Source organism: Aspergillus homomorphus, assembly GCF_003184865.1.
Source record: "Aspergillus homomorphus CBS 101889 unplaced genomic scaffold BO97scaffold_36, whole genome shotgun sequence".
Lineage (NCBI taxonomy): Eukaryota > Fungi > Ascomycota > Eurotiomycetes > Eurotiales > Aspergillaceae > Aspergillus > Aspergillus homomorphus.
In genome coordinates, this window is record NW_020291922.1 from 183,975 (window position 1) to 210,867 (window position 26,893).

The following is a 26,893-nucleotide window of genomic DNA, read 5'->3' on the forward strand; positions in this document are numbered from 1 at the left end:
ATAGCCCGATCGAAGAAGACCAGGACGATAGGGGTATCTCATACTCCAGGCTGAGGAGAACGGCTCCGTCGTCGCTCCCAGTAGATAGATGCTGGCAGTGTTTTCAACTTCCTGCTTTGTTTTCATCGATTTTCGCATTGTCTTCTTTATCTTATTCCGCCGCAGTGTCAGTAACGACAAACACTCTTCCTGGATATGCTCCACATTGTGGTTAGGAATAATAGTTCAGATAAAGGTCCAAGCACCGCGTAGTAGGCCGGAGTTTTAAAGGACGAGACCCCGTTCTGATAGGGCCATGCAAGATGGCCAATCAGATCGAGGCGATCCTATCCCTGCAGCTTATCCCAAAAAGGACTCGTCTCTTCAGCCCCCAAAGTGACCGCCGAAGCATCAGTTTGAGTCGGGCTGAATTTCTGTCCTTCCACTTTCTCCCTTCCTTCTCACGACCCCTAAAGTCCAGCTGGGCTCGAGCAAACAGCCTGCGGTCTAGCAAACCGCAAGAGCTTCCTTCAGTCTTCCCATTCATCATGGCTCTCCGAGTGAACCTCCCTCCGGCAACCCGTATCTGCCTCGTCAGTCTCCTAACCCTTTCCCTGCTGTACAACATCGCCCGATGGCGCCAAATTGACACCACCGGGGGTACGCCGACCGTCACCCCCATCGTACCCTACCTTACACTCGTTCCGTCGTATATTATCTACTACCCGTGGACTCTCGTGACCGCGACATTCGTGGAGCAGAACATCTTCACCGTCCTTCTGAACGCCGCCACCCTTTTCTACGGCGGGAAGTATTTGGAGCGCGCATGGGGCTCCCGCGAGTTCGCCAAATTCATCCTCACGATCGCAGTGCTCCCCAATGTGATCATTGTACCGATCTATCTCCTAGCTACCGCGATGAGCGGCAGTGCCAGCGACGGGTACGCTCCCTCCACCCATCGCGACTGCACAACCTCCTGCGCTTTCCCTGCTGACACCCCGGCCTTCTCAAGCGTCACGCAGATCTGCGGCGGTATCTCGATTCAGGCGTCCTTCCTCGTCGCGTTCAAGCAGCTCGTCCCCGAACACACGGTCACCATCTTTAAAGGCCTGGTGAAGATGCGGGTGAAGCACTTCCCCGCGCTCTTCCTCTTCCTGAACACGATCAGCGGCGTCGCGTTCGGCACCCGCGTCGCCGCGATCCTCGCCTGGCTCGGCCTGGTGACAAGCTGGACCTACCTGCGATTCTTCAAGCGTCAGCCCGACCTGACCGGCACTTCGACCGACGGACTGGGCATCAAGGGCGACGCCAGCGAGACCTTCGCGTTCGCCTGCCTGTTCCCCGACCTCCTTCAACCGCCCATCGCCTTCTTCTCCGACCAGGTCTATGCGCTCTTGGTCGCGCTGAAGATCTGCACCCCCTTCTCGGACGAGGACATCGCATCCGGCAATCAACAGGTTCTGGCCCGCGGCGAAGCCGGTCTTCCCAGCCTTCTGTCGACCCAGCGAGGCGGTCGCGCCATGGCTAAGCGGGAGGAGGCCGAGCGACGACGTGCCCTGGCCCTCAAGGCTTTGGACCAGAGACTCCAGGCGGCCGCCGCCGCGAGAGCGGCCCCGTCGACCCTGAACCAGCCCGCCGCCGCGGCGCACAGCCAGACGCCCACCCCCACGGTAGCAGCAGGACAGGCGATGCTGGGTGAAACCAGCTACACCCCGGACCACGCTTGATGTGTGAGCTGGGAGCATGTTCTGTGTTTGCTACTTTGTGTGTCCGCTTGGAAATATCCTTTCTCAACATATCTATAGTGTCGTGGAGTACTGAACGGGGGGCTGGCACTTCACTTTCCTGAATCACGTACTGAACCTGGCTCTCTTCCCATTTCCTTAATTCATGATTATTCAAGAATTTTTCAAGCGGGTAGGCGTTGTAACACTGAGGGGAGTCTCATCTTTGGCTCAAAGACTGTATATCTTCGAAATCTGGATCTTACCGAGCCCGTTCTTTAATGCAGCGATACCCGGGTCAATTACATACAATACGAAGAACGCAACCGATCATAACAATGGTATACCAATTTTGTTGAGGGAGATGTAACATTTTCAAAACCACATAATCGAACAAGAGTATATAGGAAACTATAAAACAGGTGAAATGCTATGCTACAAGTGACCATGACCAAGTCGTGAACCCCACAAACCTAAACTGTAACCCCATCTGGAAAGCAGAGATATATGACACACCTCCGAGGACACAACAAAAAAAAAAAGACGGGAGGGTTGGCGAACGACACAATAAGAAGAAAAAAGAGAGAGAAGACCGCAATATATGGGCGCAACACCACAAAACAGCCAGGCAAACTCCCCAAGAAGGAGAAAAAGAAAGACAAACTGTATCTAGCTCTGTCTCATCTTCTCAAGCTCACCCCTAGCCTCCTGCAACATGCGCTCCTGGTCCTTCTTAGCCTGGCGGAGCGCAGCTATACGAGCGCGGTCCTCGACCGCCTTGGCCCGCAAGCGCTCCAGCTCCTTGAGTTCGGCCAATTCCTCGGCCGTGGCGGGGACCTCCTCGGCGCCGGTCAGCTTCTTGACCTTGGTCCAGATCTCGGAGTAGCCGAGTCCTCGGACGTCGAGGGCGGCGGCGGTCTCGTTGTCGGCGGGCGCGGGGGCGTGCGTGTCCTTGAGCTCCGCGGTGGCGAGCAGGCCCGCCGTCTTGCTGGCCTGCTGGGCGAAGTAGACGGTCAGGGCGGCCGGGCCCTCCTGGTCGTCCGTCTGCCGGACCGTCATCGGAATCGCCGGGTTGTAGTACTTGAGTCGCGGCAGGCAGTTGCGCCAGAAATGCCGCGCCCCTTGGTGGCCGTTGTACATCTTGCGGGCGTAGGTCAGGTGCAGCCGCGTGATCGCCGGGAATTCCTTCGTCGCCGATGCGGCGGCCGGCAGGATGGCCGCTCCCTCTCCGACGCGGACATTGAGGATCTATTGGTATTCGGGCAATAGGTGCTACTTGTTAGCCTGGATGCGTTCTTCCTAGGTTGGTTGGGGGCATGTCTTTCCACTCCGTGTTCGGGCGGCATGGAGACGATAGTCGCTTGGGGGGTTCAATGTGATAACAGGGAGCGATAAGAACGTCTGGATGTAGATATGGGGATAATTACCCTCTGTACGAATAAGCGAGGCCCAGGTTAGTCTTCCGAGGTTGTTTCGGCAAAGGGGATGGAGACGATGGCTAACATACAGTTTTCAGCTTCCGCATCCGCTTGAAAAGGTTGACCATTGTGACGGGAGTGGCTCGAAAGCTCTTCGTATTTTCCGCTGCACGATTTCAAGAGGTTTACCCAGCGCAGATCCGGCAGCGACTGGTTGCAATGTGTCCGCGATGGTTCAAGGTGTTTGGCTGCTGGTTGGAAGCTTCCGCGTTGATTTTTGGGCGGAAAGAAAAGCAGCCGATATCAAGTCACGTGATGACATACGATACTGCCGCTCTTGAATGACCAGCACAACTGTTTGACGAGTGATGCGAGAGATATTGTATTCCGTTGAGTTGTACCATATTGAGTGAGCAACTACAGTGGTTTGAACCCGGTTAGGATCGGATCTCATTATGAAGGAGGCTACATGTAACCCAACATTCTGATAGGAGGCATAGATCCGTCAGATTTCCCCGACTTAGCCACTTAATTTGTGGGGGGACAAACAACAGCCCTCTCACCAAATCAAATTCTATGAGTCACAGCTGTTACCGTTGGCATTTCAGGGCAGCTGAGACTCTTATATCTATAGCCAGTACCTTCAAGAGTCAGGATAAGCAGTCTCAATCTCAAAGACTTACTATCAATTGATAGCCAACAAAGTACAAAAAGGCAGGCGGTGACTCACGGACCGCCTTTTCCCACATACGGAGGAATTCTTTTCGAACCCCGCGGTGAACTCGAGACGATCTATACGACTCCGCTTTCCATCCTTGCCCCAGGGCTCTCTTGTCTTCATTTCCACGAAAAGAAGATCATTCAGTCGGAGTCATGGCAGCCGCCGCTGCATCCGCAGCTGCGCTCGATCAGGGCAACAGCACCAAAAACACTCTGAAGCTGGAAAACGTTCGACTCACCTGCCCCTCTTCCTACCGCGAGAGCCCCTCTTTGTTTCCCAATCCATGCTAACCTCGCTTCCACACTCACAGACCGAAAAGAGAGATACCCTTATTGCTATTGAAAAGAAGTACCAGGAGCAATGGAAGAAGAACAAGATTTTCGAGGTCGATGCCCCCTCCGCCTCCGAAGTGCCTTATGGCAGCATCTCCGCCGCGGAGCTCCGTGAGAAGCACCCCAAGTTCTTCGGAACCATGGCCTATCCCTACATGAACGGTACTCTGCACGCTGGTCACAGTTTCACTGCCAGTAAGGTTGAGTTCATGACCGGTGTCGCCCGTATGGAGGGCAAGCGTGCTCTCTTCCCTCTGGGCTTCCACTGTACCGGTATGCCCATCAAGGCTTGCGCCGATAAGCTCCGCGATGAGGTCCAGAAGTTCGGCCAGAACTTCGAGAACTACAAGGAAGAGAGCGAGCAGGAACAGGCCATCGTCGCTGCCCCGACCCAGGAGGTCAAGGCCGAGCAGGCGGAGAAGTTCTCCGGCAAGAAGAGCAAGGCCGCCGCCAAGACGGTCAAGATGAAGTACCAGTTCCAGATCATGTTGGCCATTGGCATTCCTCTTGAGGAGATTCACAAGTTCGCCGATGCCGCTTACTGGCTGCAGCACTTCCCCCCTCTCGCTATCCGCGATCTCGACAGCATTGGTGCCGGAATTGACTGGCGCAGACAGTTCGTCACCACCGACGCCAACCCCTACTATGACGCCTTCGTCCGCTGGCAGATGAACCGCCTCCACGAACTCGGCAAGATTCAATACGGTAGCCGTTACACCATCTACTCCCCCAAGGATGGACAGCCCTGCATGGACCACGACCGAACCGAGGGTGAGGGTATTGGACCCCAGGAGTACACCGCTATGAAGCTGAAGGTCAAGGAGTGGGCTCCTCAGATCGCTGAGTTGGTCAAGGGTAAGATCGAGGAGGATGCGAGCGTCTACTTCGTCCCTGCTACTCTGCGCCCCGAGACCATGTACGGTCAAACCTGCTGCTTCCTCGGCCCCAAGATCACCTACGGTTTGTACAAGGTGAAGGACAAGGAGTACTTCGTTGCTACCAAGAGAGCTGCCTGGAACATGGCCTTCCAGGGAACTTTCTTCGACAGCGAGAACTTCCCCAAGTCCCAGGATCAGCTGCCTCTCGTCGTCGAGGCCCCCGGATCTGCCTTCGTCGGAACCCTCGTCAACGCTCCCCTCTCTTTCCACACTGAAGGTGTGCGCATCCTTCCCATGGAGGGTGTCTCCGCTACCAAAGGCACTGGTGTCGTCACCTCTGTCCCCTCTGACAGCCCTGATGACTACGCCACTCTGCTCGATCTCGCTAAGAAGCCCGAGTACTACGGCATCAAGAAGGAGTGGGCCGAGCTCGAGATCCACCCTCTCATTGACACACCCACCTACGGAAACCTCACCGCTCCTACTCTGGTCAAGCAGCTTAAGATCAACTCTCCTAAGGATGTCACACAGCTGGCACAGGCCAAGGAACTCGCTTATGGTGAAGCCTTCTACAAGGGCACCATGCTTGTTGGTGAGTTCAAGGGTCAGCCCGTCAGTGCTGTGAAGGACAAGATTCGCAAGGCTCTCTACGACAGCGGAGATGCTTTCCCCTTCGCCGACCCCATGGGCAAGGTCGTCAGCCGCAGTGGAGACGACTGTGTCGTCGCCTACCTGGGTCAGTGGTTCTTGAACTATGGTGAGAACGACGCCAAGTGGCAGCAGGATACCCTGGACCACGTCGTCAACACCTTGAACACTTACTCCAACGAGACCAAGAACGGCTTCGAGAAGAACCTCTCTTGGCTCAACCGCTGGGCTTGCGCCAGAACTTACGGTCTTGGTTCGAAGCTGCCCTGGGACACCCAGTTCCTGGTCGAGAGTTTGAGTGACTCCACGGTCTACATGGCCTACTACACCATCGCTCACCTTCTGCACGGCGACCGTTATGGTAAGACTCTCGGCTCTCTCAACATCAAGGCTGAGCAGATGATCGACGAGGTCTGGGACTACGTCTTCTGCCGCCGTGAGCTCAACGACGAGCTCATTTCCAAGAGCGGAATTAGCAAGGAGGCCCTGCAGCAGCTGCGCAGAGAGTTCGAGTACTGGTACCCCTTGGACGTCCGTGTCTCCGGAAAGGATCTCATTCCCAACCACTTGACCTTCTTCCTCTACATCCACGTTGCTCTCTTCCCTCCCGAGTACTGGCCCAAGGGTGTCCGTGCCAACGGTCACTTGCTCCTGAACGGTGAGAAGATGAGTAAGAGCACGGGTAACTTCCTGACCTTGAAGGATGCCGTCGAGAAGTTCGGTGCTGATGCCACTCGTATCGCCTTCGCCGATGCTGGTGATGGTATTGAAGATGCCAACTTCGAGGAGACCGTTGCTAACAGTAACATTCTCCGTCTCCACACCCTGAAGGACTGGATGGAGGAGACCCTCAAGGACGAGACCCTGCGTACCGGTCCTGCTGATTCCTTCTGGGACAAGCTTTTCGACAACGAGCTGAACAGCCTGGTTCGTGAGACCAAGAAGCACTACCAGGAGTAAGCACACCCCAAACCTTTATGCAACGTAACAGTAGCTAACAGCCCACAGCACCAACTTCAAGCTCGCCCTGAAGTCCGGTCTGTATGACTTTGTCAGCGCCCGTGACTACTACCGTGAGGCTACAACGACGGCCGGTGTTGGTCTGCACCGCGACATGGTCCTCCGGTACATCGAGCTCCAGGCTCTGATGATCGCCATCATTGCTCCTCACTGGGCAGAATACGTCTGGCTGGAGATCCTGAAGAAGGTTCGTTTCCCAAAACTTATTGAAAACATCGCCTCCGAAATATGGGAAGTGCTAACACCATACCTCCTCCTCAGACCGAAACCATCCACAAGGCCCAGTTCCCCACCGTCCCCGACGTCTCCCCCGAGCTCTCCGCGGCTCTGGCCTACACCCGTGCCACCTCGTCGAACATCACCTCGGCGGAGGCCGCCTTCGTCAAGAAGCTCTCCAAGGGCAAGCAGGTGACGTTCGACCCGCGCAAGCCCAAGAAGCTGTCCATTTACGCGGCCAAGAAGTACCCGCAGTGGCAGGAGAAGTACATCGACCTGGTGCGCGAGGCGTTCGACGGCTTGGCCATCAACGACAAGGAGCTCAACGCCAAGGTCGGCAAGCTCGGCGAGATGAAGAAGGCCATGCCCTTCGTGCAGACCCTCAAGCGCCGCCTCGTCGTCGCCAAGGAGGCCCCCGAGACCGTCTTCGACCGCAAGCTGCCCTTCGACGAGCTCGCCGTCCTGCAGGATATGGTCGGCGCCATCACCCGCGTCACGGGCTGCAAGGAGCTCGAGATCGTCGCCGTCGACGAGGGCGGCAAGACCGGTGAGGTCGTCGGCACCGGCGAAAAGAAGGAGGGCCTGTTCGCTGAGAATGCCGTCCCCGGTCAGCCGACTTTCCACTTCGCCAATATTGAGTAAAAAGTAGTACCAATAGCAGTTACTGGGGTGTTTCTTTGAGAGTTGTGTTTGCATGCGATCTAGACCGCAGACGGTTTTGGGTTTCGCTTGATCTGAAAGATATATCGTGAAGATGGCATCCTTTACTTTACAAGGAAGAAATATAAAGTTTGATGATTTACGTTCATTTGTCTTCTTAAGTTGTTGATTTCCCTGTTTTAGGGTTGGTGTGTTGTGTAGATACTGTAAATACGACATGCACGGATATATATCAATTGAGCCTTGTTCAATCTGATGTGATACATCCTAAACATGTCACCTATTACTCATCGCTGGAACATAAACTCGAAGAATAAACCAGCATGCCGGTATCACGGTCATCGTATCATTGGAAGAATATCCTACAGAACATACAAAATATAGTGTACAGATAGGAGAGAGCTTTTATTCCACACCAGCATATACACAGATAAACAACAACAACAACACCAAGCGCCAAGCGCTATGCGAACAACCAATAGAGACTAATATACATGATAATTTACAGACCACACCTCCGGGGCACCCCATCCCACTAAGAACTAAAAAGTAGACAAATCACTACTCACCCCGACTAGCACTCACGCGGTGCTGACGGCTTATATTCTGGCGGCCGCGGGCACCGTGCACGCGCTTATCGGCGGCTTTCTTCTCAGCGATATACTTCCAGCACTCGAGCGGGGCGCGGGAGCCAATATGGCGGCCATGGGGCGAGAAGACCTCGACCTGGGGGTGGGAGGTGAAGAGGCCGGCGTCGACGTCGTCGTCCTCCTGGGACTCCCTGACGAAGTCGTCGTCGTCGAGGTCCTCGTTGAACTCGTCGAGATTGAGGGCGTGGGCGTCGCGCTGCTTGGTGCGGGTCTGCATGGTGAGCTCGATCCAGCCGCAGCCCTCGATCAGGAGGTCGGTGGCCAGCACCCGGTAGGGGACTTTGGGGTTCTTGATCCGCTTTTCGGCCACCGCGCGGGCGAGCGAGTGCGGTAGGTGCGACTGCGTCACGTCCCATTGCAGGTTGATGCGGCCGGCTGAGGCGATCGTTTGCAGCGCGTCTTCGCGGAGGAAAGGGTCGCCTGGTAGCGCGCGCTCGCCGCGCTGCATCTCGATGGCCTTCTCAGTGCGGGTGACGTGCGTTGCGAGTGGCACGAAGCAGGCCGCTAGGATCACGTCCTCCGGGTTCACGGGCGTGATGCGCACGAGGCCGCCGCCCAGCAGGAGCGATTGCCCCGGCTTGACGGTTAGGCGCTGGAAGGCGCTCCGCTTCGTCATGATGAGTCCGCGGCGGTGCTCGGGGAGCACGTATTGCGAGAGATCGCCGCGTTCTAGGCCAGGGAGGTCGATCATCTCGCCGCGGCCGCGGCCGAAGGGGATGCGGATTGGGGAGACGGTCGTGCCGGCCAGCGAGGAGACAATCGGTAGCACGGGGAACATTTCTTCGCGAGGTGCAGGGGGCAGAAGACCGTCCGTATCCACAGGCGCAGGGTCTACATGGTTCAACAGCCTTGACTCCTTTTCGCGCTGCTCCACCAGATCCGCGATTTTCTCCAGATTTTTCGTATCCTTGGGGAAACAAGCCTCGATGAAGCTGCTTTTGCCGACGTTGGCCTTGCCAACCACCCAGACTCCACCCACATGATTCCGGATCTCCTCCTTGACGTCCTTCGTCCACCAGCCGCGGTGCGCACTGATCATGTGCACGTTACCCAGGCGGAAACCTTGGGAGAGTCCGAGCCGGGTACGGAGCATGTCTCGGACGTACTGCATTTTCGAGTCGACCTGCTCCTTCGTGGGGGCTAAGAGGTCGGACCTCGTGATAACAATGCTGAGGGTCGGCAGCTTCTTCGAGCTCCGATACTCTTGAGTCGCGGAGCGGCGGTTCTTCGAACGCGGGCTCATGATATTCAGCGCTTCATGAATGTTGTCGATGAAAGACATTGGGAAGTCCGCTGCATCGACTAGAAGGTAGACATGGTTTTCCTTGTGTGGCGACTCGTCCAGGTACGCGCGGATGGAATCTATGGTCGGAGAGACGGCCGGAACCGCCTCGTTGTGGTGAATGAGGTCGTGGCATCGGTCACAGATTTGAATGGGCGTCTGCGTCTTGGCAAGGTATTTGCCAGCAGTATCTGCGGCTTCTTGGAGGAGCTTTCCAGCTATGACCGAATCAAACGGGTCAGCAACGAGCAATGCAATAGTGGCTGGATCGAGCATGGTTGATCACTTACGTCTGCTCAGCGGTTTCCCCCACTGCGCAGTCTCTGTCGTAATATACTGCTGGATCCTTTCCACCGCCTGATCCCCTTCAGCCTTCAGTCTTGAAACATCTCCCTCTTCCACCCCATCGGCCTCCTGTCCTTCGAGTTGTCGCTGTGCCTTCTTATGGAGCTTCCGTGTCTGCTTCCTTGTTCTGCTGTAGTATCCGGGCTCACTGGGCTCGACGGTTTGCGCATACGCACCGCATCCCGGGCAACAAATAGGAAGCAAGTCTGTCGAAATTGATGGCGAGATAGAGGGTGTTGGCTCCGCCTCCGCCGTGGAGTAGCTGCGTAGCTGTTTGCTGATACTCGGGCTTGCGGGCGTGCGGAGGGCAAGGATTTCCGGCCGCGTCAACAGATGCAATGGACGTCGTACGGCTTGAGATCGGAGTCGCGATGAGAGTCGATGCACCCCAGTCGCTCTTGGGACCATACGCCCGATATAGGCCGGCATTTTGAACTTGTACGGGCCAAGGAATGCGGCGAAGACGAGACAGTAAGAAACTTGACTGGATAATGTTGGTTGATAGCAGCCAGCATTGCTGGTCCGCTTGGCAGTCCGTAAAAAGTTGGAGTGGCGAATACTGATAAGTGATTGGATCACTTGTGAACATAACTTATTATCAATGCACTTCTATAGAATGTTTACAGATAACTTCTCCATAATGTTCAGTTGGTACAAAAAATAATTGCTAAGTGAAAGCTATACTAGAATAACCATGCAAAAAGAGCATAAGCCGCAATCAAAGTGGAATAGAACCGCATTTCCCTTATTCAGACCGTACGCCATAAGAAACCATGAGACCCATGCATTATATCCATCAAACTTTCGCCTTTCCCTTGCCCTTAACATCACCAGCAGGCCCCTCAGCCTCCTCCTCGTCCTCGGAGTCACTCATAAACTCATCATCCTCATCAAATCCAATATACCGTCTCGGCGCACTGCGAGTCGGGTTCGACGGACCCGGCGCATCAACCATCTCCACTTCAGCCTCCTCATCGCTCTCCTCCTCCTCGTCGTCGCTGGTGGACGGGGTCTCCCGACCACTGTCCTCACTGGGACTGGCACTGGTGCTCGAGCCGCCCAGGATCGTATCGCGCAGGTTATCGGTCCACAGGCCGTCCTTCATGGCCATGAGGACGGCCTCCCTCGCCTTCTCGTTCATCTCCTCCTTGTCCTCCATCCACTGGCCGTCGATCTTCTGCTTGCCGCCGCCGTTCTTCAGCTCCTCCTGCCGCTTCTCCGCGGCCTCCACCACGGCCTGCCACCGGCGGCGCCGCTCCTCTTTCTCCTTCTTGTCCATCTCGGGCTTGAGTGCCAGGTACTCGGCCAGCGCCTTGGCTTCGTTGACCGTGCGCAGTCGCCGCCCGTCGAGGTTGCGGCTGGACCCGTTGTCGTCGCCCTGGTTGCGCTTGCGCTTGCTCGACATCCGCCCTCCCGCGGCTCGCAGCTGCGACCCGAAACCTCCTTTGCCTCCGCATAGGGGCACGCTTAGGCGCAGAGGGAGCAGGGTTGTCGGGGTGGTGGCGTCGCCATTGGCGCTGGAGAGATAAGGGAGGAGGGGTCCGGCGGAGGGGATGAGTTGTTTGTTGTTCGTGGTCGTTAGGATCAAGGAGTGCAGGGGGATAGATGGAGGAAGGTATGATGAGATCTTGTCTGCAAGATCGGCAAGACTCGAGGATGAAGGCAGCGAGAAGGTGACGGTGGAGGGAAGCGAAAGTCCCGGGAAGGATGAAAGGAGCACGTTGATGGTTTGCGACGCCATTTTGGAGGTGTTTGTGTTGACTGATATCCCAAGTAAAGCTAGTTGAGAAGTTCAAAATGGAGAGAATATGTGTCAGGTCACAGCAGTTGCGCCAGCTGCTAAGGTGATATCAAGATTCGATCTGACGTGGATGGAAGGCGCTTGCTGAGGCGAAGAATGTCTTAAGAGACGCAATGCGGAGAGTTTCCCCGATAAGCAGCGGATCAATGACTAATTCATGATTCCTTTCCTTGCCTCAGGCCACAAGACGACTTCCGCACGTGATGTGAGTCTTATCAGACTAGCGGAGTCGATTAGGGTGACAGCCCTAGCAGGTCTTCCCGATTCGGAATCACCGCACTTTTTCCACTCGACGGCCGCCCGCTCCACTCGACATCAACTACTCTTAAACCACTCTCTTCGCGCGTTGTTAGAGCGATTCCCCGAAGAGCGCCAGGAACTCGCAACAATGTGCGTATAGCCCCTTTAGGTTGCAAGATACCAATGATGATAAGATCCCCCTGACTGACCCTCATTCCAGGCTTATCCCCAAGGAAGACCGCAAGAAGATCCACGAGTACCTCTTCCGCGGTATGTGACCGTCCCTCTTCCACTTTCATTCACGCCTTCGATCATCACGACTAGTGGCGAGATGGATAGTTGAGAGAAGTCAATGTCTTTCTATCTGTCTTGCCTATATCTCATAGTGACCGAGGACTGTGGATGTGTTGGAAGTGTTTTGGACTTGAGATGAATGTGGTTTACTGACGGTCTCGAACAGAGGGTGTGCTCGTGGCCAAGAAGGACTTCAACCTTCCCAAGCATGGCGACATTGACACCAAGAACCTCTACGTGATCAAGGCCCTCCAGTCCCTTGACTCCCGCGGTTACGTCAAGACCCGCTTCTCGTGGCAGTACTACTACTACACCCTCACCCCCGAGGTATGTTCATGCTCGAATAATCACCCCGCAAAAAATCTCAGATAGAATCTAATCACCTGTATCTTAGGGTCTTGACTACCTCCGCGAGTGGCTCCACCTCCCCGCTGAGGTTGTCCCCGCTACCCACATCAAGCAGCAGCGTTCCCACGCTCCCCCCCGTGGCATGATGGGTGGTGAGGAGCGCGAGCGCCGTCCCCGTGCTCCCCGTGAGGGTGGCTACCGCCGCCGCGAGCAGGGTGAGAACAAGGAGGGTGGTGCCCCCGGCGAGTTCGCCCCTAGCTTCCGTGGTGGCTTCGGCCGTGGCCGTGGTGCTCCCTCTTCTTAAGAGAATGTCGCCTGCAGGTCTTCCAAGGGCTACACGGGATGTTGCTAGTGTGGCTTGAGTAGACGTCTAGTCAGAAATTGCCGCACTATGCACTTCCTTAACCCTACCAAAAATGGGATTATGCCTTTCTTTACTGTCTCGATACCATGAAATAGGATTAATGGCATGATTCATGACTTCATATCTTGAACTCGTAGTATAATCGCTCCTAGCTGTTTACACAAGGGACCAATCCCGACTGGATGACACTATACCACATAATCGCGTTACCGGAACCCTAACTAGAGAATCTCTTACGATCGTAGCGGATAACGGCCTGCAAAATAACTGATGCGCCGGTTGCACAATCCTCTGCAGAGCAGAACTCTTCCGGATGATGGCTTAACCCATCTTTGCATGGCACGAAAATCATACTTGTCGGGATTCTCTGAGAGGTGAAGACGCTGTCGTGTCCTGCACCGCTCATGATAGTCCTTGTGAGAGACTTGGGCTCTGTTGAGTTGAAATCCGCAACAACGGCCTCTGCAGATTGTTGGACGCAGTCGATGCAGTCCGGGTGGAACTTCACCACTGGCGAGTCAAAGTCCAGAGTCCATTCCACGCGACAAGGCTTTCCGATGATTTTGCCTTCTTCCGCTGCGATGTCGTCGAAGTCCTTTCTCAACTGCTTCTCCACAACATTGACCAGTTCATCCTCGGGGCCACGGATGTCGAGACTAAAACTGACCACACCAGGAACGGTGTTAACGCTGCCCGGCTTTGCCTCCACGATACCTACGCTGGCCAGACATCCATGAGAAGAGGCGACCTCGCGTGCACGCACCATCATCTGAGCGAAAGCATACAAGGCATCTGCGCGGTGCTCGAAAGCAGTAGTACCCGTATGGGTATCCCGCCCAACAACGGTGAGACGGAACCAGCGGTATGCTTGCACGGCAGTGACTACACCGACGTGCTGGCCTGCCGTCTCAAGGTGAGGTCCTTGTTCGATATGCAACTCGAAGTGAGCAGCCATAGGAGTATGCTTGTACGAACATGGCACACTCCCAAGATAATTGATCTTCTCAAGTGCCGATTTCAAGGACTCGGGAGCCGAAGACGCGGTAGGGAGCGATGCGACTGTTGGAACTTCCTTAAGCCTGTGGGCTTGCGCGAGGGGAATGCATTCGGCCCATACTCCAGAGGAGATCATGCTGATAGGGAACCGCGCGCCTTCTTCGCTAAAGAGACTTCAGCAGGAGCATTTGATGGGAGGAATATAGGATGTCATACTTCGTCCAGTTTACCACACCCACGCCACCTTCTGTCTCGAGACCCATGTCATCCATGCTCTTCAATGCTTCGATACCGGAGAGAACGCCCAGAATTCCGTCGTATCGTCCGCCCGTCGGCTGTGTGTCCAGATGGCTACCAATGAATACAGGGGGTACATCCGTCCTTCGTCCAGGGCGAACTGCAAAGATGTTGCCCATCTCGTCTATGGTGACTTGACATTTGAGGGCTTTTGTCGTTTCAATGAACCAATCCCGCACTTGCTTATCCTCCTGGGACAAGGCGAGGCGCTGCATTCCCGTATTCGTGGGACCACTGTTCCAAGGGATTAGCTCACCTTATCTCTGAATAGCAGACCGAGCAAGAATTGTTGCTTTGTGACATTGAACGGTGATGTTTCCATCGTCACCATGCATGATTGCAGACACCGTGTATGTACATCGCCAAGCAGGTTAAGTACTTACCTGCCCCATCGAATCCCAGAACCCCATTGACAACTGTGATGAAGATCCTGTGCAAGACGCTCTTTGTTGGCCCTAAGAGCCGAGACCTGAGCCTCGGTCAACTCGGTAGACAACATGGCTGGCGTCCAAGATACGGAGAAATGTCGACGTTGATTCGTTGAGTGGATTCTCGACGAGAGTATGGCGGGCTGTTGGGCTGCAAATCTGGTGACCCTAGCAGGCGTCGATGTATAAATCCGAAGACAAATCATATTATTCGTCCCAAGCGGAGATCAAGGTATTTATGTACTCGGCGCTGGGTGTCCCTTGGTGTTGGAGACAGCATTCTGATAAGAGGAACAACCGATAAGATAGCGAGCTGCCATACTGCGGGGTTGGCGATTCGGCCTTCCTGCCGAATCATATGCCTGCAGTTTCCATGGCGTCGAAGCGAATCACTCCGATGATCTTCATTCAATTGACTCAATTGGCGAAAGACATGCTAATGCCTGTCGGCAATTGCCCTATGTAACGTTAGCAAGGGCGTCCAACGATAGGGGTAACCCCCGCAATGGGTTTCGTATAGAAATGTCCTTTCGGGCGGCTGTTGGAGTTCACGTAAAGGACCCAGTCCTGTCAAAAGAGTTTAAACCCGCTAAGGCAGTTGCTGCCGACTGGAGTCTGCAACAGGTCAAAACCACCTGAAACCATCATAGTTGGTCCACCGAGCCTGTGAGTCTAGATGGGTCACTGGAAGTAGTTTGAAGACATCATCTCGAATCGTTTAGAATGGCCGGTCTCAATGATAAGCTAGTATATGCATGGTGTCAATGAAATAACAGGCCAAAATCTATAAGTTGAAGGTTGACAAGTTAGGTCAGCAGTCCTGACTACTCTGAATACACAATACTGCCAATGACTGCTGTGTCTTTAGCGAGAGTCTTCTGTTTGTATGTTGGGGGTGCATCGGATACGGCAGGTGGGTAGGTGTTCATACTGCAGTGGATAGGAGGGAGGTGACAATACGACCACCGACCTCGAAGCCAATTGACACGCACCACAGATGCCAGAAAACCAGTTTCTTGATGGTATAAAAATCGAAAAAAATCAGAATCCTACATAAACCTGACAAGCAAGATAGATGGTGACGAAAAAGAAAAACAATAAAATCGACAGCTGTGTCGAATGAAGAGTCCAAAGATTGAGAAGAGGAGTCTTATGGGCAAACCACGGCCATCTCTGGTAAAAGGCAAGAAATGGGTTCTGAGCTAGTTTGTCCCACTCCTCGGAGGTTAGCACTTATTGTGCTTGTTATAGTACCTTTTGTCATCCCCTACCAGCGTTCGATCCGCAGACCGCGCTCTTCTTCCCCCACCACTTTCTTTTTGTCTCTCCAATTCCTCGTTTCCGACCCCGTCGCGTTCCGCCTTAGACTGACTTACCTCAACCCCGCATTCGGTCATCACGACTTTGCCAGCACTTCCACCCTCTCTCACGCATAATCGCTTCGCGTGCATACAGCAAAATGTCCGCCGCCTGCATCTTCTGCAAGATTATCAAGGGTAAACATTTTCTCTGCCTCTCGTTCCGACAAATCAGATCTCAATATAACTATCCCTCCTATACGACCTGCAGTTCATAACAGCTAGCTAACCGAAGGTATAAACAAATAGGTGATATCCCTTCCTTCAAGCTCTTTGAGAGCGACAAGGTCTTCGCTTTCCTTGACATTCAGCCCCTTAGCAAAGGCCACGCGGTGAGTGCTATTCTCGTTTAACAAGTTCAACGACACCCTGGCAATAGCCTCAACCCCGCACGACACTATCACCATCACCAACCCAACAACACAAGGCAGGAACAAGCCATCTGGCTTGTTCCTGCCAGTATGATGTCCCGAGTCTACTCACTCAACCACATCTGTCCGTGAAACAAGAGTATCCGCACGCTAATCTGTGGTACCGATGCAACAGCTCGTCATCCCTAAGTACCACGGAGCCAAGCTCACCGACATCCCGGACGACCACCTCCAGGAACTTCTGGTAAGTCAGATCGAAATCTAAGATGCAAGCCTACCTGTGGTGCGAAGCAAGATCTAGCTCTTAAAAAGGCTACGATCCACGGGGACCTTGGAGACGCACAGCAGCCCCCCTCCCCCACCCGTACCACAGCCCTGGCAGCGCCCGCAGGTCCCCGTACAACCTTGTTGATGTTGAGCCTCTAATCTATGCGAATAACTAGCCTGTCGCGAAGAAAATCGCCCAGGCCGTGGGCGCCACCGACTTCAACATCCTGCAGAACAATGGCCGTATAGCGCACCAGGTCGTTGACCATGTATGAGCCCCGCCCGCATTCTTCGAAAGGACATTATAAAGCTAACTCTTCTGCGTATTTAGGTTCACTTCCACATGGTAAGCTTCTTGTGCTCGTCTACGCCGACTAACCCAATACTAATCACTATATCTCGTAGATCCCCAAGCCCAATGAGAAAGAGGGTCTCGGCATCCAATGGCCCGCTAAGGACGCGAATATGGACGAGCTCAAGGCTTTCTTCGAGGAGCTCAAGGCTAGGATCTAAGTGGATTAGCTTCGAGTAGCCCTTATTATATGATAGTTGTCTTCCGGAGTCCGCGAGACTCTCGTTAGTAACTGCACACCCATCCCGACGAGCCAGCTTGCTTGTAAATCTTCCTCAAAACCGATAGTGGGGGACGAGTCACTTCTTATACCCCCAACAGAATGGTCTGGATATCGCCAAACGTTAGAGTTCATCGTTCACTGCCCGACTTGGTGGTTTCAGATTTAGCTCAGCTTTCCTGCGCACATACCTCTTAAGGAAATAGCATACAAGATCTCACAAGCCCCAGCTGAACATCTCAAACATCTGAAACAAGACAAGCACAGCAAGCGTCACCAGGTGCAGCTGTCAATCAACCAGACCCAAGGATGGTTTTAGAGCAACTGGTACTTTGGCGGTGCGGGTGTATTGAACGATGATCGACCAGAGCTCAATTTTGGGACTCTGATATTGAGAGGCTTTCCGGATAGGGTAAAATGCTAAAATACTACTACCAGATGTATGTAGTACCACGCTTTAACTTGCGTTCTAAAAGCTGCATCTACCGCCCTTATCATGTATCAAGAAAAGAGGGTCTCGAAAGACAGAAAAATAATCCAATTCAATTGTACATATAGACATGTTCCTTTCAGGTCGTTATACCATGACAAAGGCATCATTAGGACCCGCAGAATCATCTATCACATCACAAGAAAGTAACATCTAACAATAATGTATTTATACAAAGGCCTTGTTAATGGAGGCTATTCCGCTCAATCGAGGCTTTAGCCCTCGTACAGCGCGTTTCCCTTCGTCTTGCTCTCAGTCGAGTAGAAGTCAATCTTGCCGCCTCCCTGGATGACATTCAGTCTATCGTACAAGGATGTAGCCCGCACATACGAGTCGAGCTCCCAGTACTGGGCTCTCAACCGCTCGATAAGACCGTTCCTCTTCTCAGTCGCAGCCTTGATAGCTGAGCCATCTTTCTTCTGGCTGGCTGCAATCCAGGCAATGGTGGACTCCTGCAGTTCCTTGGCGATTTGCTGTCGTTCAGCGATCATGGCGTCCCGCTTGGCGGCGTCTTCCTGGTTCTTATTCTCATCGGGCTCAGCCTCAACATACTTGTAGGCCCAGTTCTCGTCACCCTCAAGCTCTTTCCAGATTTGGTTCCTAGGAATAAACTTCTCCAAGTCTTGGACGTTCTTGGTGAACTGGATCTTCGAGGCGACCACGGGGTCGAGCCAGCCCTTGATGATGTTCCAGATTCCTAGCAAAAAATACATTTGTGAGTAGATCGAACATTGTAAGCCTTGACAGAGAAAGAGACAAACCTGAGAAGATCCAAGGAGCCTTGTGAATGAGGACCACTCCCAAGCACTCAGGATAGTTTGCTTCGAAGCACTTAATCATGTATTTGACTGGGTGATAGTCCTGCGGCAAATTAGAAGAGATATGATGAAGGGCTGGATAGAACATACCATATTAGCCAGCGAGAAGTCGGTCATATCGAAAACGACGCACTAGTTTGGAGTTAGTGGCTTCTACCATAAAGACCGATGCAGCTACTCACAGCTGTTTCGACAGGAGGCGCAAGCATCATGCGAGCTGTCTCAATGGTGTAGACAGTGAACCGATCCAGAGCTTCCACTCCTTGATCCGCTGCTTTGTGCAAGCGCACTCTGACAACACAAATCGGCCGGCCGGATTTGTCAACGCCATGCAGGAAGCTCTTGCCCATGCGGAACTGCAGCAGGAAGTCCTCGCCTGCCTTCTTCTCGTCGGGATCAGAGCTCTGACTCTGCTTCAATGCGCCATGCTCGCCATTCCTCATGATGTCTTCGTCCAGCTTAACCTCCTGGAGTCTCCACCGGAGCGTAGAGATCAGCATGATCAGTGCCTTCTTGACGTCCCACTTCCGAGCTCGCAGGAAACGCAGTAGCAACGAGTCGGGGTTATCATGCTTGATCATGTTCCAAAGGCTTGCTCGGATCTCTTCCGGCTTCATGTCAACCAGTGCCTGCTGAAACTCCTTCGATTGTCCGTACTTGTCGTCGCCATCGGCGATGCTGATGGAAGCCAAACTGGACGAGATATCGCTTGCCGACTGGGAACTCGCGGAATCGTCTTCAGCATCGTCGCCGCCTCTACCGAAGAGGCCAAATCGCCGCTTAGCAGGCTTCTTCTTCTCCTGAGCTGGGCTGGGAGAGGGCGCCTCGCTAGTTTGCTGTTGCTGTAACTGCTCGAGGCCTTCAACGCCACAGACTTTGAGCAGCAAAACCCAGAATTCCTGGAGCTTCGCTTCCTGATCAGGGGTGAGGTTCCCCACGGTTCCGGGCTGAGCTTCGATAGGCATGGTCTTCAACGTGTCGATTATACCGTGAAAAGGTGACTCTGTTTCTTGATGATGTTCCGAGAAATCGGGAGAAGGTAGAGGTTCGTCGTTGACTGTCCAGTATTTATCCTTTAGCCAGGTTCCTGCACCAACCAGGAGTAAGGTGAATGTGATCGTCCAGAAGGTTGAAGCCTTCCTCGGTTCGTACTGATGCGATGGAGGAGAAGTGGAGTAAGCCCTCGGTGAGTGAGACCAAGTTATAGGCCTTTGATTCCGATACAATGACTGGGGGATCTGTGCACGACCTAGATTATGAAGTCTTGCGGGCACAGATGGGGTTAGATTGGCCGAGGAACGAAGCAGACGGCGGCGCAAGGAAGAACAAGCATGCATGTGCTTCTCTTTGGCGACTCCTGACAACAGAGGAGAACGAGTCTGGGTAAGAGATCGGATCTGGGTTGGCGATCTCTGGACTTTCTTCCTCTAGATTTCCGACCTGGTGCGCCGAACGCTCGAGATGAAACGTGAGAGGATGATCAGACCCTCAATTTCGAGCGGGAATGCGGGGAAAAGAGGAAGGCAAGAGCGCAAGAGGCGAAAGGAAGGAGGAGTGGCTGCTTTAGTCACGCTTGGGACAGTCAGGGTCCGAACTGCGATCGGGATGTCTTGAACCACAGAGCACTAAGAGTGGGGGGAGGAGGGGGTGCAAAGGGGTCAGCGTAGTAGCGCGAAATAAGAGAGTTGTGGTCGAATTATCCAGGCTTGCTCTTCAGTCTTCGTCCTCTCCTAGCCAGGGATCCTCCGGAATCCTAATTATAGTCGGGCCCATTAATTAGTGAACGCTAACCTGGTCCAGGCAGAGATCGGATTGAATGCCTGGAAGATATGGCATCAATCAAGAGGGGTTCTCCGGTCCAATGACCGCCGCACCTTCCCAAAGCGGAGATCAACAACAGCTGCCCGCCGGGCAACAATCGTCAACAAACTTACAACTTGATCTTCATACATCTTCATACATCTTCATACATAACTCTGAGGAATATACTTCCGAGACAGCTCAATATTTCAGTCCCCAATATCTCGCCTCAATTGTGCGCAGTGTCGCTAGAATCCGATCTCTTCTACGACCCTCGGTTTCAGATACACCCGACCGAGATCGCCATGGATGCTTATGCTCGCTCATCATCGCGCCCTCGGCCCTCTTCTCGACCCACGACTCCTTTGCGACCCAGCTCACGCTCATCTTTCCGCGAAGCTCATGGATATGGAAGCAGTATTGGTAATACAGGCTATACCCAACCCGCCATCAATGCGCTGGAACCACAATTCGCGGAACTCGCAGACTCGATGGCGGACTTAGAAGCCAACTTCATGCATCTCCAGTTGATGCATGAGAGCTTGACGCGATTCAGCGAGAGCTTCGCCAGTTTCCTGTACGGAATGAACATGAATGCCTTCTGCGTGGATTTTCCGGAGGTATGGGAGCACCTTGACTCCGATTCTCGGACTCGTATCTCACGGTGGGCAAAACACTCACCGAATCTCAGGCACCGATTTCTGAATCATTCCGGAGGGCAAAACAAGCAGAATCGCAAAGTGGTACATCTTCGTGGCTCCACCCTGGCATATGAGACGCTGACATCCTCTAGCAGCTGAAGCGGAAGCCGTGCAAGCGGTTAACGAGGCAGAAATGACCTTCATGTGAGTTGCTTTAAGTATCTTGCCTTTGAGTGCCACACCTATACTAAACACTTTACACGTTAGGACTACGGATACCTCGTTTGTCGAAAACCCACCCAGCATCGTCTCCACCAAGCCTACCCCGAGAATTCCGGCTCCTCCGCGCGGATCTACGAGAGGATCTACAAGAGGGACCACCAGAGGGGCAACTAGAGGAACGCGTGGTTCAACAACTGGACGGTATACAACGCGAGGCTCTAGCCGAGGGTCCCGGCCCAGCGCATTGCCCCGCGGAAGAGGTATTCGGTGAGCGCAAGGGATAGAGTCTGTGGGTAAGATATGGCGAAGTATACGCTGTAGGAATCTGGGTATATAGGGCCTGCGCTCTGAAATGCTGGTCCACGAAAGACTTTCGCAACCGTTTGCGCTTCTGAAGGGTCCGCGTGGTCATGAACGCGATAGACTCACCAGTCAACTTACATGAAAGGAATGATAGCGCAGGGCCTGCGGAGCAGATCGCATCAATTTTAGCATGTTGAGCAATGCCGGATGAAGAGCGAGCGCATCTGACAGCCAACTCCGCCTGGACCTTAGACTGGTTGCTAGGGGTCATATGTGGATATACTAGTCTTGGGATAGCTCTTAGAATGCACAAATCGCATTGGAGACGATGCACCACACCGATATATTGCACAGGACAAATACGTAGACGACGCAGGAGAGTGTAATGTGGAAGGCGCATTAATGCGCTTAGGTGTAAGAGAAAGAAAGAGGAGGCGATCTCGGATCAAGTGCAATCCCGGGGGTCTTATCGCCGCCGGAGCAGCCGCGGTCGACCCTTGCGAAAAAAAAGATCTGACCAGCTTCCTGCGCCTCCTCATCCACGAGATCCAGGACAATCTGTAATTGTCTCTGGGATTATTGGTTATTGTTATATGATAGTCTTGCTTTCTCATGCTCTTTGCTCTCTAGTTTGGAGGTCTGCCTAAGGAAGCCAGCCCGACGAGGTGCTCCAGAATAAACCCGCTTCCGATCCCCGACAGCGGAACTCCCCGGTGGCTGGCGGAGTCGCTTCCAGTGTGTCACTCACGGGCTGCTGCTTGTGCTGCTACTGCTATTGAGGAGCTGATCTATTCAGTATCCCCCGCTGTCACTGTCATTGGACCCCACTAGGTATTGTCATGTGTTATGTCTTTGCCCTGATTCACAGACAAAACTGATGGTGGATGACACCTAGATCTTTTTAAGTGCTGCAATGCATGGATTCTGTCTAATCTGCAGTTGACCTGCTGAACATCAACGCTCCCTCTTCCCTAAAATACTGAGAGTCTCTACCTTGGCTGTGCCAGCTTGAGCTTCTCGCGCTCCCTTTCAAAACGAAACGTATCGTTCTTTAGATCCACCATGGCGGCAGTGGCGGCAGCGGCCAGTGTTGTCTCTGTCTCGTTGCTCTCAGAGGCCGAATTCGGCTGCGGTATGTACATCCTTGAGCCTAATCATTGTCTGCGATATGGTATTAATCACTGACATTGTTACGAAAGAGCATCTGGCCACTCAGCTAGGACAAGATGCCAACACCGCAGACCAGTTCAAGAGCTCTTTTATTAAGGCGCATAACTCCTTGGCGGTCTTTCCGAAACCTATGGACGGACTTATCAAGCAGAACGCCCGTTTGAAGACAACCGGGTTCTTGAAACCTAAGTATACCTGCTTGACGTGTTCGGAGAGCTTCCTGATGGGCGACCGTGGAGCCCACACTGATAAGACGGGCCATTCCTTCTGTAAATTATTCTTGTCGACTTCATGATCACTTACTAACCCCCTACTAGTCATGGATTCTCGCGCTCGTAACCTGTTCTGTCAGGGGTGCGGCGACTTTGTCTTCGACCATGGCCTGGAACGGCTCCGATGTTCTGCAGCAGAAAGTGCCTTACAAGGTAAGCATGTACTTCGCACCAGGCAGACTCAAGACACAGGCACTAAGATTGCGCATAGTCGCCAAGAAACGTCGGTTCAGCGACAGTTCAGCGGATGAGTTATACGTTCGGAGCAATGCTACCAAACGTCCCTGTGCAAAACAGGGCGTCAGGGGTTTGTTCAACCTGGGCCAAACTTGCTATCTTAACGTCATCCTTCAGACTCTCCTTCATGATCCAATCCTCAGCACATATTTCCTCGGCAACGGACATCAGCCCCACGACTGTACTGTTCCCGACTGCATAGGTTGCGCAGTTGCTGAAGCGTTTGCCGACTTCAACAGCAGCGACAAGGCCGAAGGGTTTACTGCTTTGAGTCTGCTCTTGGCAACCTGGCGCTCAAGTTCCGTACGTGTTCCACGATATTGTGACAAACTAACGCCGCTGACATGCACTGCAGACACTGTCCGGTTATCAGCAACAGGATGCTCATGAGTACTATCAATTCCTCGTGGATAAACTACATGCAAGCACCGAGGGTCATCACGAGAACCACCAGAAGGGTTGTCCTTGTTTCTTCCACAAGACATTCTATGGCAAGCTGCGTAGTAGTGTGACATGCGACAGGTGTGGGAATGTCACCAAAACGGAGGATCCGATGGTGGATCTCAGTCTCGACGTCCAAGTGAAGAAACGCGCCATGGGCGGCGGAGTCGGTTCGTCCACACCAACGCTGAATGGGTGCCTCGAGAGTTTCACCTCCCCCGAGAAGCTCATGGCGGGAGTGTACAACTGCAGCCAGTGCAACGGGAGCTCCCAGAAGGCAACCAAACAATTGCGCATTAAGAAATTGCCGGCCATCCTATGCATGCAGCTCAAGGTACGCTTCTACAAGCCTCTTCACAAACCTTGCCAGCCTAGACTAAACCTCCAACCCCAGCGCTTCGAACACAGCTCCTCTGTTTCCGAAAAACTCGAAGGCCGAATCGAATTCCCTCTATCGATCAACATGCTCCCCTACACAACGAACCCATACTCAAAGGTCGACAAAGCACGCTTCATGTACGATCTCTCATCTGCCGTCGTGCACAAGGGCAAGCTGGACTCAGGCCACTACTACGTCTACTGCCGCCAAGGCGACGAGGTGAGATTTTCCCTTTCCAACGATCCTCCACCCGAAAACACACAGATACTAACCCTACAAAACAGTGGATGCTTTTCAACGACGACCAAGTAACGCCAGTCACCGAAGCCGATGTCCTCAACGCAGACGCCTACCTCCTATTTTACAACCTCCGCTCATTAGCTTCTGCCCCGCAGTAATAGCGCCTTGAGCCAGGCTTCCTCTAAATCGTTACCTACAACTCTCCCGTACACCGTCATCTCCTCCGTACATATCATCACCATACACGACTCTGTTAATCCAGCCTTGATTTGTCGTCCCGTTTATCATTCATCGCGTCCATTTCCTAAGAAATCCCTGTAGCAGAAGCAGCAGGAGATCACCGGAGTACCAAAGGCACGGAGTTCGATCGTTGATGTTCATCGTTATCATTGTTAGGGCTCTTTGTTCCGTTCCAATTGTCTATCATCCGTTGGCTTCGCATACATAGTAAGGAGGTGTGGGTAAGAAGGTGGATGAAGAGAATTGAATCAGCATCGCATACTCATATCAACACTTGCCAATCCTTTACTGTTCATAGATAAGGACGTAGGTCGGTAGCCCGTAGTTTCCTCCAGGACGAAAATAGCATGGATTCCAGATCGGAGGGGAAGGAAGGTGTACTCCACCCAGCTATATGTACAGAATGTTTGATTTGAGTGGTACTGTTATCCGGGAAGCGCAATCGATATATGGATGTTCAGATTATACAGATATAGGTGTACTGGACATGGGAAATGGGACGAGTATTTCGGCAGTATACGTGTCTTCCGAGTACTACGAGGGAGAGGACAGGGTACTCGCATTGGAGTGGCAAGGCAAGAAGAATGTCGGAGAGGCACCACGTAAAACAGACAAGCAGGACAATCCCGCATGTCCAGCTCCGAGCAACAAGGAATCTACGATGAAGACGGAGGCCGCTCCGTGCTTTCCACCCACCGCATGTTGTTGACTCGCGCTGCCGGGTCTGTCCCGGATTCAGGGAAAAGACCAGAACACCTGGCAGTGGATGCCTCCTCTTCTAGGGTCCAGTGCTGAGTATAAACCCGAAACAGCCCCGTAAATTCGATCCTCTATCACACGGAACCAGAGGAAATGAATGGGAAAGAAAAGTGTAATGGAAAGAGACAACTGACCCCTTTTTTTCAAGGACGAAACCAACAGCAAGTATAAGAAAACCGGCAAAAGATATTGAAGCATCCCTCGATTTTTTAAAATTTCATTTCATGTTTTTCTCTCATTTCTCCGCTCTCTAAGAAATTCAAAATCCTCCCCGAGTACCGTTTTGTCCCACCATTCCACAAAGGTTGCTTTGTTTTCAGAAGCAAGATGAAAGAAGATTGTCCGAGCGGAATGGGGTTTTTGAGAAGTTCGAGGATTCGCGGCGATTCTCTGGGGGATTGTTCGAAAAGAGACAACACTAAGTTTCCTCTCTCTCCCCAATTCATCACTTCATTTTGGTACCGAGCGCCCGAGCACGTGAAAGAGATCCGTCGTGAACATAGGAAAATTGAATTCGGAAGAAGGAAGGAATTTAACGGAACTGGAAGGGGTGAAAAGTATATGTTAGTTTCGAGTGTTCGGTTGGGTTGGTGTGTGTATGTGTATGAATGTGCATGCTGTTGTTGCCCTTTCGAATAATCGTCTTTCGCATTGATCGTTCTTTTTCCTTGTTTCTCCTTTATTGATATCGTCGAGTCTCTCATCGTGGTTGCATTCATTCGTATCCTCCAGTCCCGGGCGCATGTGGTGTGATAGAGTAAGGTGCATAGGTGGAGGTGAAAACCAACCTTGAAGAATCCGATGTCCGAAGCCTTCTCACGGAAGCACTGACGGCAGATGTTCATCTGTAGCAAAAATCCCCAATCAGTTCACCAATTCCAAGCCATCGCACGAATCGCCAACTGCAAACAAAGATTATCGGATGATCCATACCCCGTACTTGCGGATGAGACCGGCGCGGTGGGAGCAGACACGGCTGTAATTTAATCGAGCATAAATCAGTCATTCCGTTCAATTATTGATTGACCCTTTTCTTTCCCAATTGTCGTATTATTTTTCGCGCAGTATTTCCTCCTCATTCGATCGTTCTGTTTCCTTCTTGCTTTTTTTATTCAGGGGGGGTTGAACACACCATCCACGGGAGCCCTTGCCGAACCTATACAACGAATCCTCCGTTAGTCTCATCCCATATACCGTTCTTTTATTCCGAGGGGAGCACTTACTGGCGGGGACGGCTGTACCAAACAGACTCGTGAGTCATCTTGAATTTTCTGAGGCGAGAGAAAACCTGGGGGATGAGGTCGGGTGTTTGGCAGGCGGATTTGTCGTCGGCTGGGCGTTGAGGGGATTCAGACAAAAAGGCTAGGGTTGAAATTCCGTTGTGTGCTTTCCTGCGCTTGCCCGGGCGGCGGGCTCGGACCATCTCGCTTGCGGGCCGCTAAGCCGCTTCGGGATGCGTATAGTCACATGACCATCGTCTGGGTTCAAGTTTCTCCAGGTCGACGGCGCATGGGGACGGGCGGTGAAGGACACCGCTTATCATCATCCATCTTATCACTGGCTTTCTTTCTCGTAGTATAGTGGTGGGAATTGAATTTGTCGATTTCATGCGAAGGTGATGTGCTGATAATAGTTCAGGAACTACCAAATTGAAGAGGCATTCTTCTCTGTT

General features: G+C 52.9%; 12 protein-coding genes across 12 annotated transcripts; 6 read left to right on the plus strand and 6 right to left on the minus strand.

Moving 5' to 3' along the window:
* The first annotated feature begins 426 nt into the window (after nt 1-426).
* On the plus strand, nt 427-2,030 carry BO97DRAFT_407569 (rhomboid family protein). Its single transcript, XM_025695667.1, has 2 exons — nt 427-919; nt 992-2,030. The coding sequence occupies exons 1-2, from the start codon at nt 528-530 to the stop codon at nt 1,704-1,706; spliced, it is 1,107 nt and encodes a 368-aa protein (XP_025548792.1). The 5' UTR covers nt 427-527; the 3' UTR covers nt 1,707-2,030.
* A 95-nt stretch (nt 2,031-2,125) lies between these two features.
* Nucleotides 2,126-3,366, minus strand: BO97DRAFT_407570 (mitochondrial 54S ribosomal protein mL61). The gene is made up of 2 exons (XM_025695668.1): nt 3,211-3,366; nt 2,126-2,951 (listed from the first exon to the last, which is right to left on the minus strand). Exons 1-2 carry the CDS (start codon nt 3,247-3,249, stop codon nt 2,373-2,375), a joined length of 618 nt encoding a protein of 205 aa, XP_025548793.1. The 5' UTR covers nt 3,250-3,366; the 3' UTR covers nt 2,126-2,372.
* Nucleotides 3,367-3,934: 568 nt separating this feature from the next.
* Nucleotides 3,935-7,687, plus strand: BO97DRAFT_445331 (leucine--tRNA ligase CDC60). The gene is made up of 4 exons (XM_025698539.1): nt 3,935-4,069; nt 4,153-6,656; nt 6,709-6,907; nt 6,982-7,687. Exons 1-4 carry the CDS (start codon nt 3,995-3,997, stop codon nt 7,576-7,578), a joined length of 3,375 nt encoding a protein of 1,124 aa, XP_025548794.1. The 5' UTR covers nt 3,935-3,994; the 3' UTR covers nt 7,579-7,687.
* Nucleotides 7,688-8,063: 376 nt separating this feature from the next.
* On the minus strand, nt 8,064-10,353 carry BO97DRAFT_395961 (uncharacterized protein). Its single transcript, XM_025694063.1, has 2 exons — nt 9,819-10,353; nt 8,064-9,746 (listed from the first exon to the last, which is right to left on the minus strand). The coding sequence occupies exons 1-2, from the start codon at nt 10,300-10,302 to the stop codon at nt 8,158-8,160; spliced, it is 2,073 nt and encodes a 690-aa protein (XP_025548795.1). The 5' UTR covers nt 10,303-10,353; the 3' UTR covers nt 8,064-8,157.
* Nucleotides 10,354-10,520: 167 nt separating this feature from the next.
* Nucleotides 10,521-11,769, minus strand: BO97DRAFT_407574 (telomere maintenance SDE2 family protein). Its single transcript, XM_025695669.1, has one exon. The coding sequence runs from the start codon at nt 11,612-11,614 to the stop codon at nt 10,670-10,672; it is 945 nt and encodes a 314-aa protein (XP_025548796.1). The 5' UTR covers nt 11,615-11,769; the 3' UTR covers nt 10,521-10,669.
* On the plus strand, nt 11,671-12,860 carry BO97DRAFT_436728 (40S ribosomal protein eS10; the record flags this gene model as incomplete). Its single annotated transcript, XM_025697807.1, has 5 exons — nt 11,671-11,717; nt 11,929-12,064; nt 12,148-12,184; nt 12,375-12,535; nt 12,603-12,860. 5 exons carry the CDS (start codon nt 11,671-11,673, stop codon nt 12,858-12,860), a joined length of 639 nt encoding a protein of 212 aa, XP_025548797.1.
* Nucleotides 12,861-13,137: 277 nt separating this feature from the next.
* BO97DRAFT_351412 (M20 family metallo-hydrolase) lies at nt 13,138-14,712 on the minus strand (the record flags this gene model as incomplete). The annotated part of the gene is made up of 3 exons (XM_025691978.1): nt 13,138-14,080; nt 14,133-14,447; nt 14,597-14,712. The coding sequence occupies 3 exons, from the start codon at nt 14,710-14,712 to the stop codon at nt 13,138-13,140; spliced, it is 1,374 nt and encodes a 457-aa protein (XP_025548798.1).
* A 1,288-nt stretch (nt 14,713-16,000) lies between these two features.
* On the plus strand, nt 16,001-17,231 carry BO97DRAFT_445336 (HIT family protein). The gene is made up of 6 exons (XM_025698540.1): nt 16,001-16,137; nt 16,249-16,331; nt 16,546-16,614; nt 16,814-16,906; nt 16,969-16,983; nt 17,043-17,231. Exons 1-6 carry the CDS (start codon nt 16,101-16,103, stop codon nt 17,148-17,150), a joined length of 405 nt encoding a protein of 134 aa, XP_025548799.1. The 5' UTR covers nt 16,001-16,100; the 3' UTR covers nt 17,151-17,231.
* A 570-nt stretch (nt 17,232-17,801) lies between these two features.
* BO97DRAFT_395975 (CRAL-TRIO domain-containing protein) lies at nt 17,802-20,215 on the minus strand. The gene is made up of 4 exons (XM_025694064.1): nt 18,700-20,215; nt 18,608-18,649; nt 18,461-18,560; nt 17,802-18,396 (listed from the first exon to the last, which is right to left on the minus strand). The coding sequence occupies exons 1-4, from the start codon at nt 19,852-19,854 to the stop codon at nt 17,915-17,917; spliced, it is 1,779 nt and encodes a 592-aa protein (XP_025548800.1). The 5' UTR covers nt 19,855-20,215; the 3' UTR covers nt 17,802-17,914.
* A 238-nt stretch (nt 20,216-20,453) lies between these two features.
* BO97DRAFT_395977 (DASH complex subunit DAM1) lies at nt 20,454-21,781 on the plus strand. Its single transcript, XM_025694065.1, has 4 exons — nt 20,454-20,937; nt 21,009-21,060; nt 21,111-21,162; nt 21,226-21,781. Exons 1-4 carry the CDS (start codon nt 20,623-20,625, stop codon nt 21,449-21,451), a joined length of 645 nt encoding a protein of 214 aa, XP_025548801.1. The 5' UTR covers nt 20,454-20,622; the 3' UTR covers nt 21,452-21,781.
* Nucleotides 21,782-22,545: 764 nt separating this feature from the next.
* On the plus strand, nt 22,546-24,380 carry BO97DRAFT_351429 (putative ubiquitin C-terminal hydrolase Ubp8; the record flags this gene model as incomplete). Its single annotated transcript, XM_025691979.1, has 7 exons — nt 22,546-22,615; nt 22,683-22,922; nt 22,971-23,078; nt 23,137-23,465; nt 23,518-23,937; nt 23,998-24,201; nt 24,267-24,380. The coding sequence occupies 7 exons, from the start codon at nt 22,546-22,548 to the stop codon at nt 24,378-24,380; spliced, it is 1,485 nt and encodes a 494-aa protein (XP_025548802.1).
* Nucleotides 24,381-25,264: 884 nt separating this feature from the next.
* On the minus strand, nt 25,265-26,594 carry BO97DRAFT_407581 (40S ribosomal protein uS14). Its single transcript, XM_025695670.1, has 5 exons — nt 26,445-26,594; nt 26,354-26,377; nt 26,155-26,197; nt 26,010-26,066; nt 25,265-25,762 (listed from the first exon to the last, which is right to left on the minus strand). The coding sequence occupies exons 1-5, from the start codon at nt 26,480-26,482 to the stop codon at nt 25,754-25,756; spliced, it is 171 nt and encodes a 56-aa protein (XP_025548803.1). The 5' UTR covers nt 26,483-26,594; the 3' UTR covers nt 25,265-25,753.
* Nucleotides 26,595-26,893: the final 299 nt, after the last annotated feature.

Excerpts from the sequence above, each read along its gene's own strand:
- BO97DRAFT_407569 (XM_025695667.1), top strand. The coding sequence starts at position 528 with ATGGCTCTCCGAGTGAACCTCCCTCCGGCAACCCGTATCTGCCTCGTC. Across the intron at positions 920-991 it reads AGCGGCAGTGCCAGCGACGG|CGTCACGCAGATCTGCGGCG; the intron begins GTACGCTCCCTC and ends GGCCTTCTCAAG.
- BO97DRAFT_407570 (XM_025695668.1), bottom strand. The coding sequence starts at position 3,249 with ATGGTCAACCTTTTCAAGCGGATGCGGAAGCTGAAAACT. Across the intron at positions 2,952-3,210 it reads GGATGCGGAAGCTGAAAACT|ATCCTCAATGTCCGCGTCGG; the intron begins GTATGTTAGCCA and ends GAATACCAATAG.
- BO97DRAFT_445331 (XM_025698539.1), top strand. The coding sequence starts at position 3,995 with ATGGCAGCCGCCGCTGCATCCGCAGCTGCGCTCGATCAGGGCAACAGC. Across the intron at positions 6,657-6,708 it reads ACCAAGAAGCACTACCAGGA|CACCAACTTCAAGCTCGCCC; the intron begins GTAAGCACACCC and ends AACAGCCCACAG. Across the intron at positions 6,908-6,981 it reads GGCTGGAGATCCTGAAGAAG|ACCGAAACCATCCACAAGGC; the intron begins GTTCGTTTCCCA and ends CCTCCTCCTCAG.
- BO97DRAFT_395961 (XM_025694063.1), bottom strand. The coding sequence starts at position 10,302 with ATGCCGGCCTATATCGGGCGTATGGTCCCAAGAGCGACTGGGGTGCAT. Across the intron at positions 9,747-9,818 it reads GGGGAAACCGCTGAGCAGAC|CTGGAAAGCTCCTCCAAGAA; the intron begins GTAAGTGATCAA and ends ATTCGGTCATAG.
- BO97DRAFT_407574 (XM_025695669.1), bottom strand. The coding sequence starts at position 11,614 with ATGGCGTCGCAAACCATCAACGTGCTCCTTTCATCCTTCCCGGGACTT.
- BO97DRAFT_445336 (XM_025698540.1), top strand. The coding sequence starts at position 16,101 with ATGTCCGCCGCCTGCATCTTCTGCAAGATTATCAAGG. Across the intron at positions 16,138-16,248 it reads CTTCTGCAAGATTATCAAGG|GTGATATCCCTTCCTTCAAG; the intron begins GTAAACATTTTC and ends ATAAACAAATAG. Across the intron at positions 16,332-16,545 it reads CCCTTAGCAAAGGCCACGCG|CTCGTCATCCCTAAGTACCA; the intron begins GTGAGTGCTATT and ends CCGATGCAACAG.
- BO97DRAFT_395975 (XM_025694064.1), bottom strand. The coding sequence starts at position 19,854 with ATGCATGCTTGTTCTTCCTTGCGCCGCCGTCTGCTTCGTTCCTCGGCC. Across the intron at positions 18,650-18,699 it reads CGCCTCCTGTCGAAACAGCT|TGCGTCGTTTTCGATATGAC; the intron begins GTGAGTAGCTGC and ends ACTCCAAACTAG. Across the intron at positions 18,397-18,460 it reads GGCTCCTTGGATCTTCTCAG|GAATCTGGAACATCATCAAG; the intron begins GTTTGTCTCTTT and ends ATTTTTTGCTAG.
- BO97DRAFT_395977 (XM_025694065.1), top strand. The coding sequence starts at position 20,623 with ATGGATGCTTATGCTCGCTCATCATCGCGCCCTCGGCCCTCTTCTCGA. Across the intron at positions 20,938-21,008 it reads TCTGCGTGGATTTTCCGGAG|GCACCGATTTCTGAATCATT; the intron begins GTATGGGAGCAC and ends ACCGAATCTCAG. Across the intron at positions 21,061-21,110 it reads ACAAGCAGAATCGCAAAGTG|CAGCTGAAGCGGAAGCCGTG; the intron begins GTACATCTTCGT and ends GACATCCTCTAG.
- BO97DRAFT_407581 (XM_025695670.1), bottom strand. The coding sequence starts at position 26,482 with ATGACTCACGAGTCTGTTTGGTACAGCCGTCCCCGCCA. Across the intron at positions 26,378-26,444 it reads TGGTACAGCCGTCCCCGCCA|GTTCGGCAAGGGCTCCCGTG; the intron begins GTAAGTGCTCCC and ends TTCGTTGTATAG. Across the intron at positions 26,198-26,353 it reads GGCAAGGGCTCCCGTGGATG|CCGTGTCTGCTCCCACCGCG; the intron begins GTGTGTTCAACC and ends ATTAAATTACAG.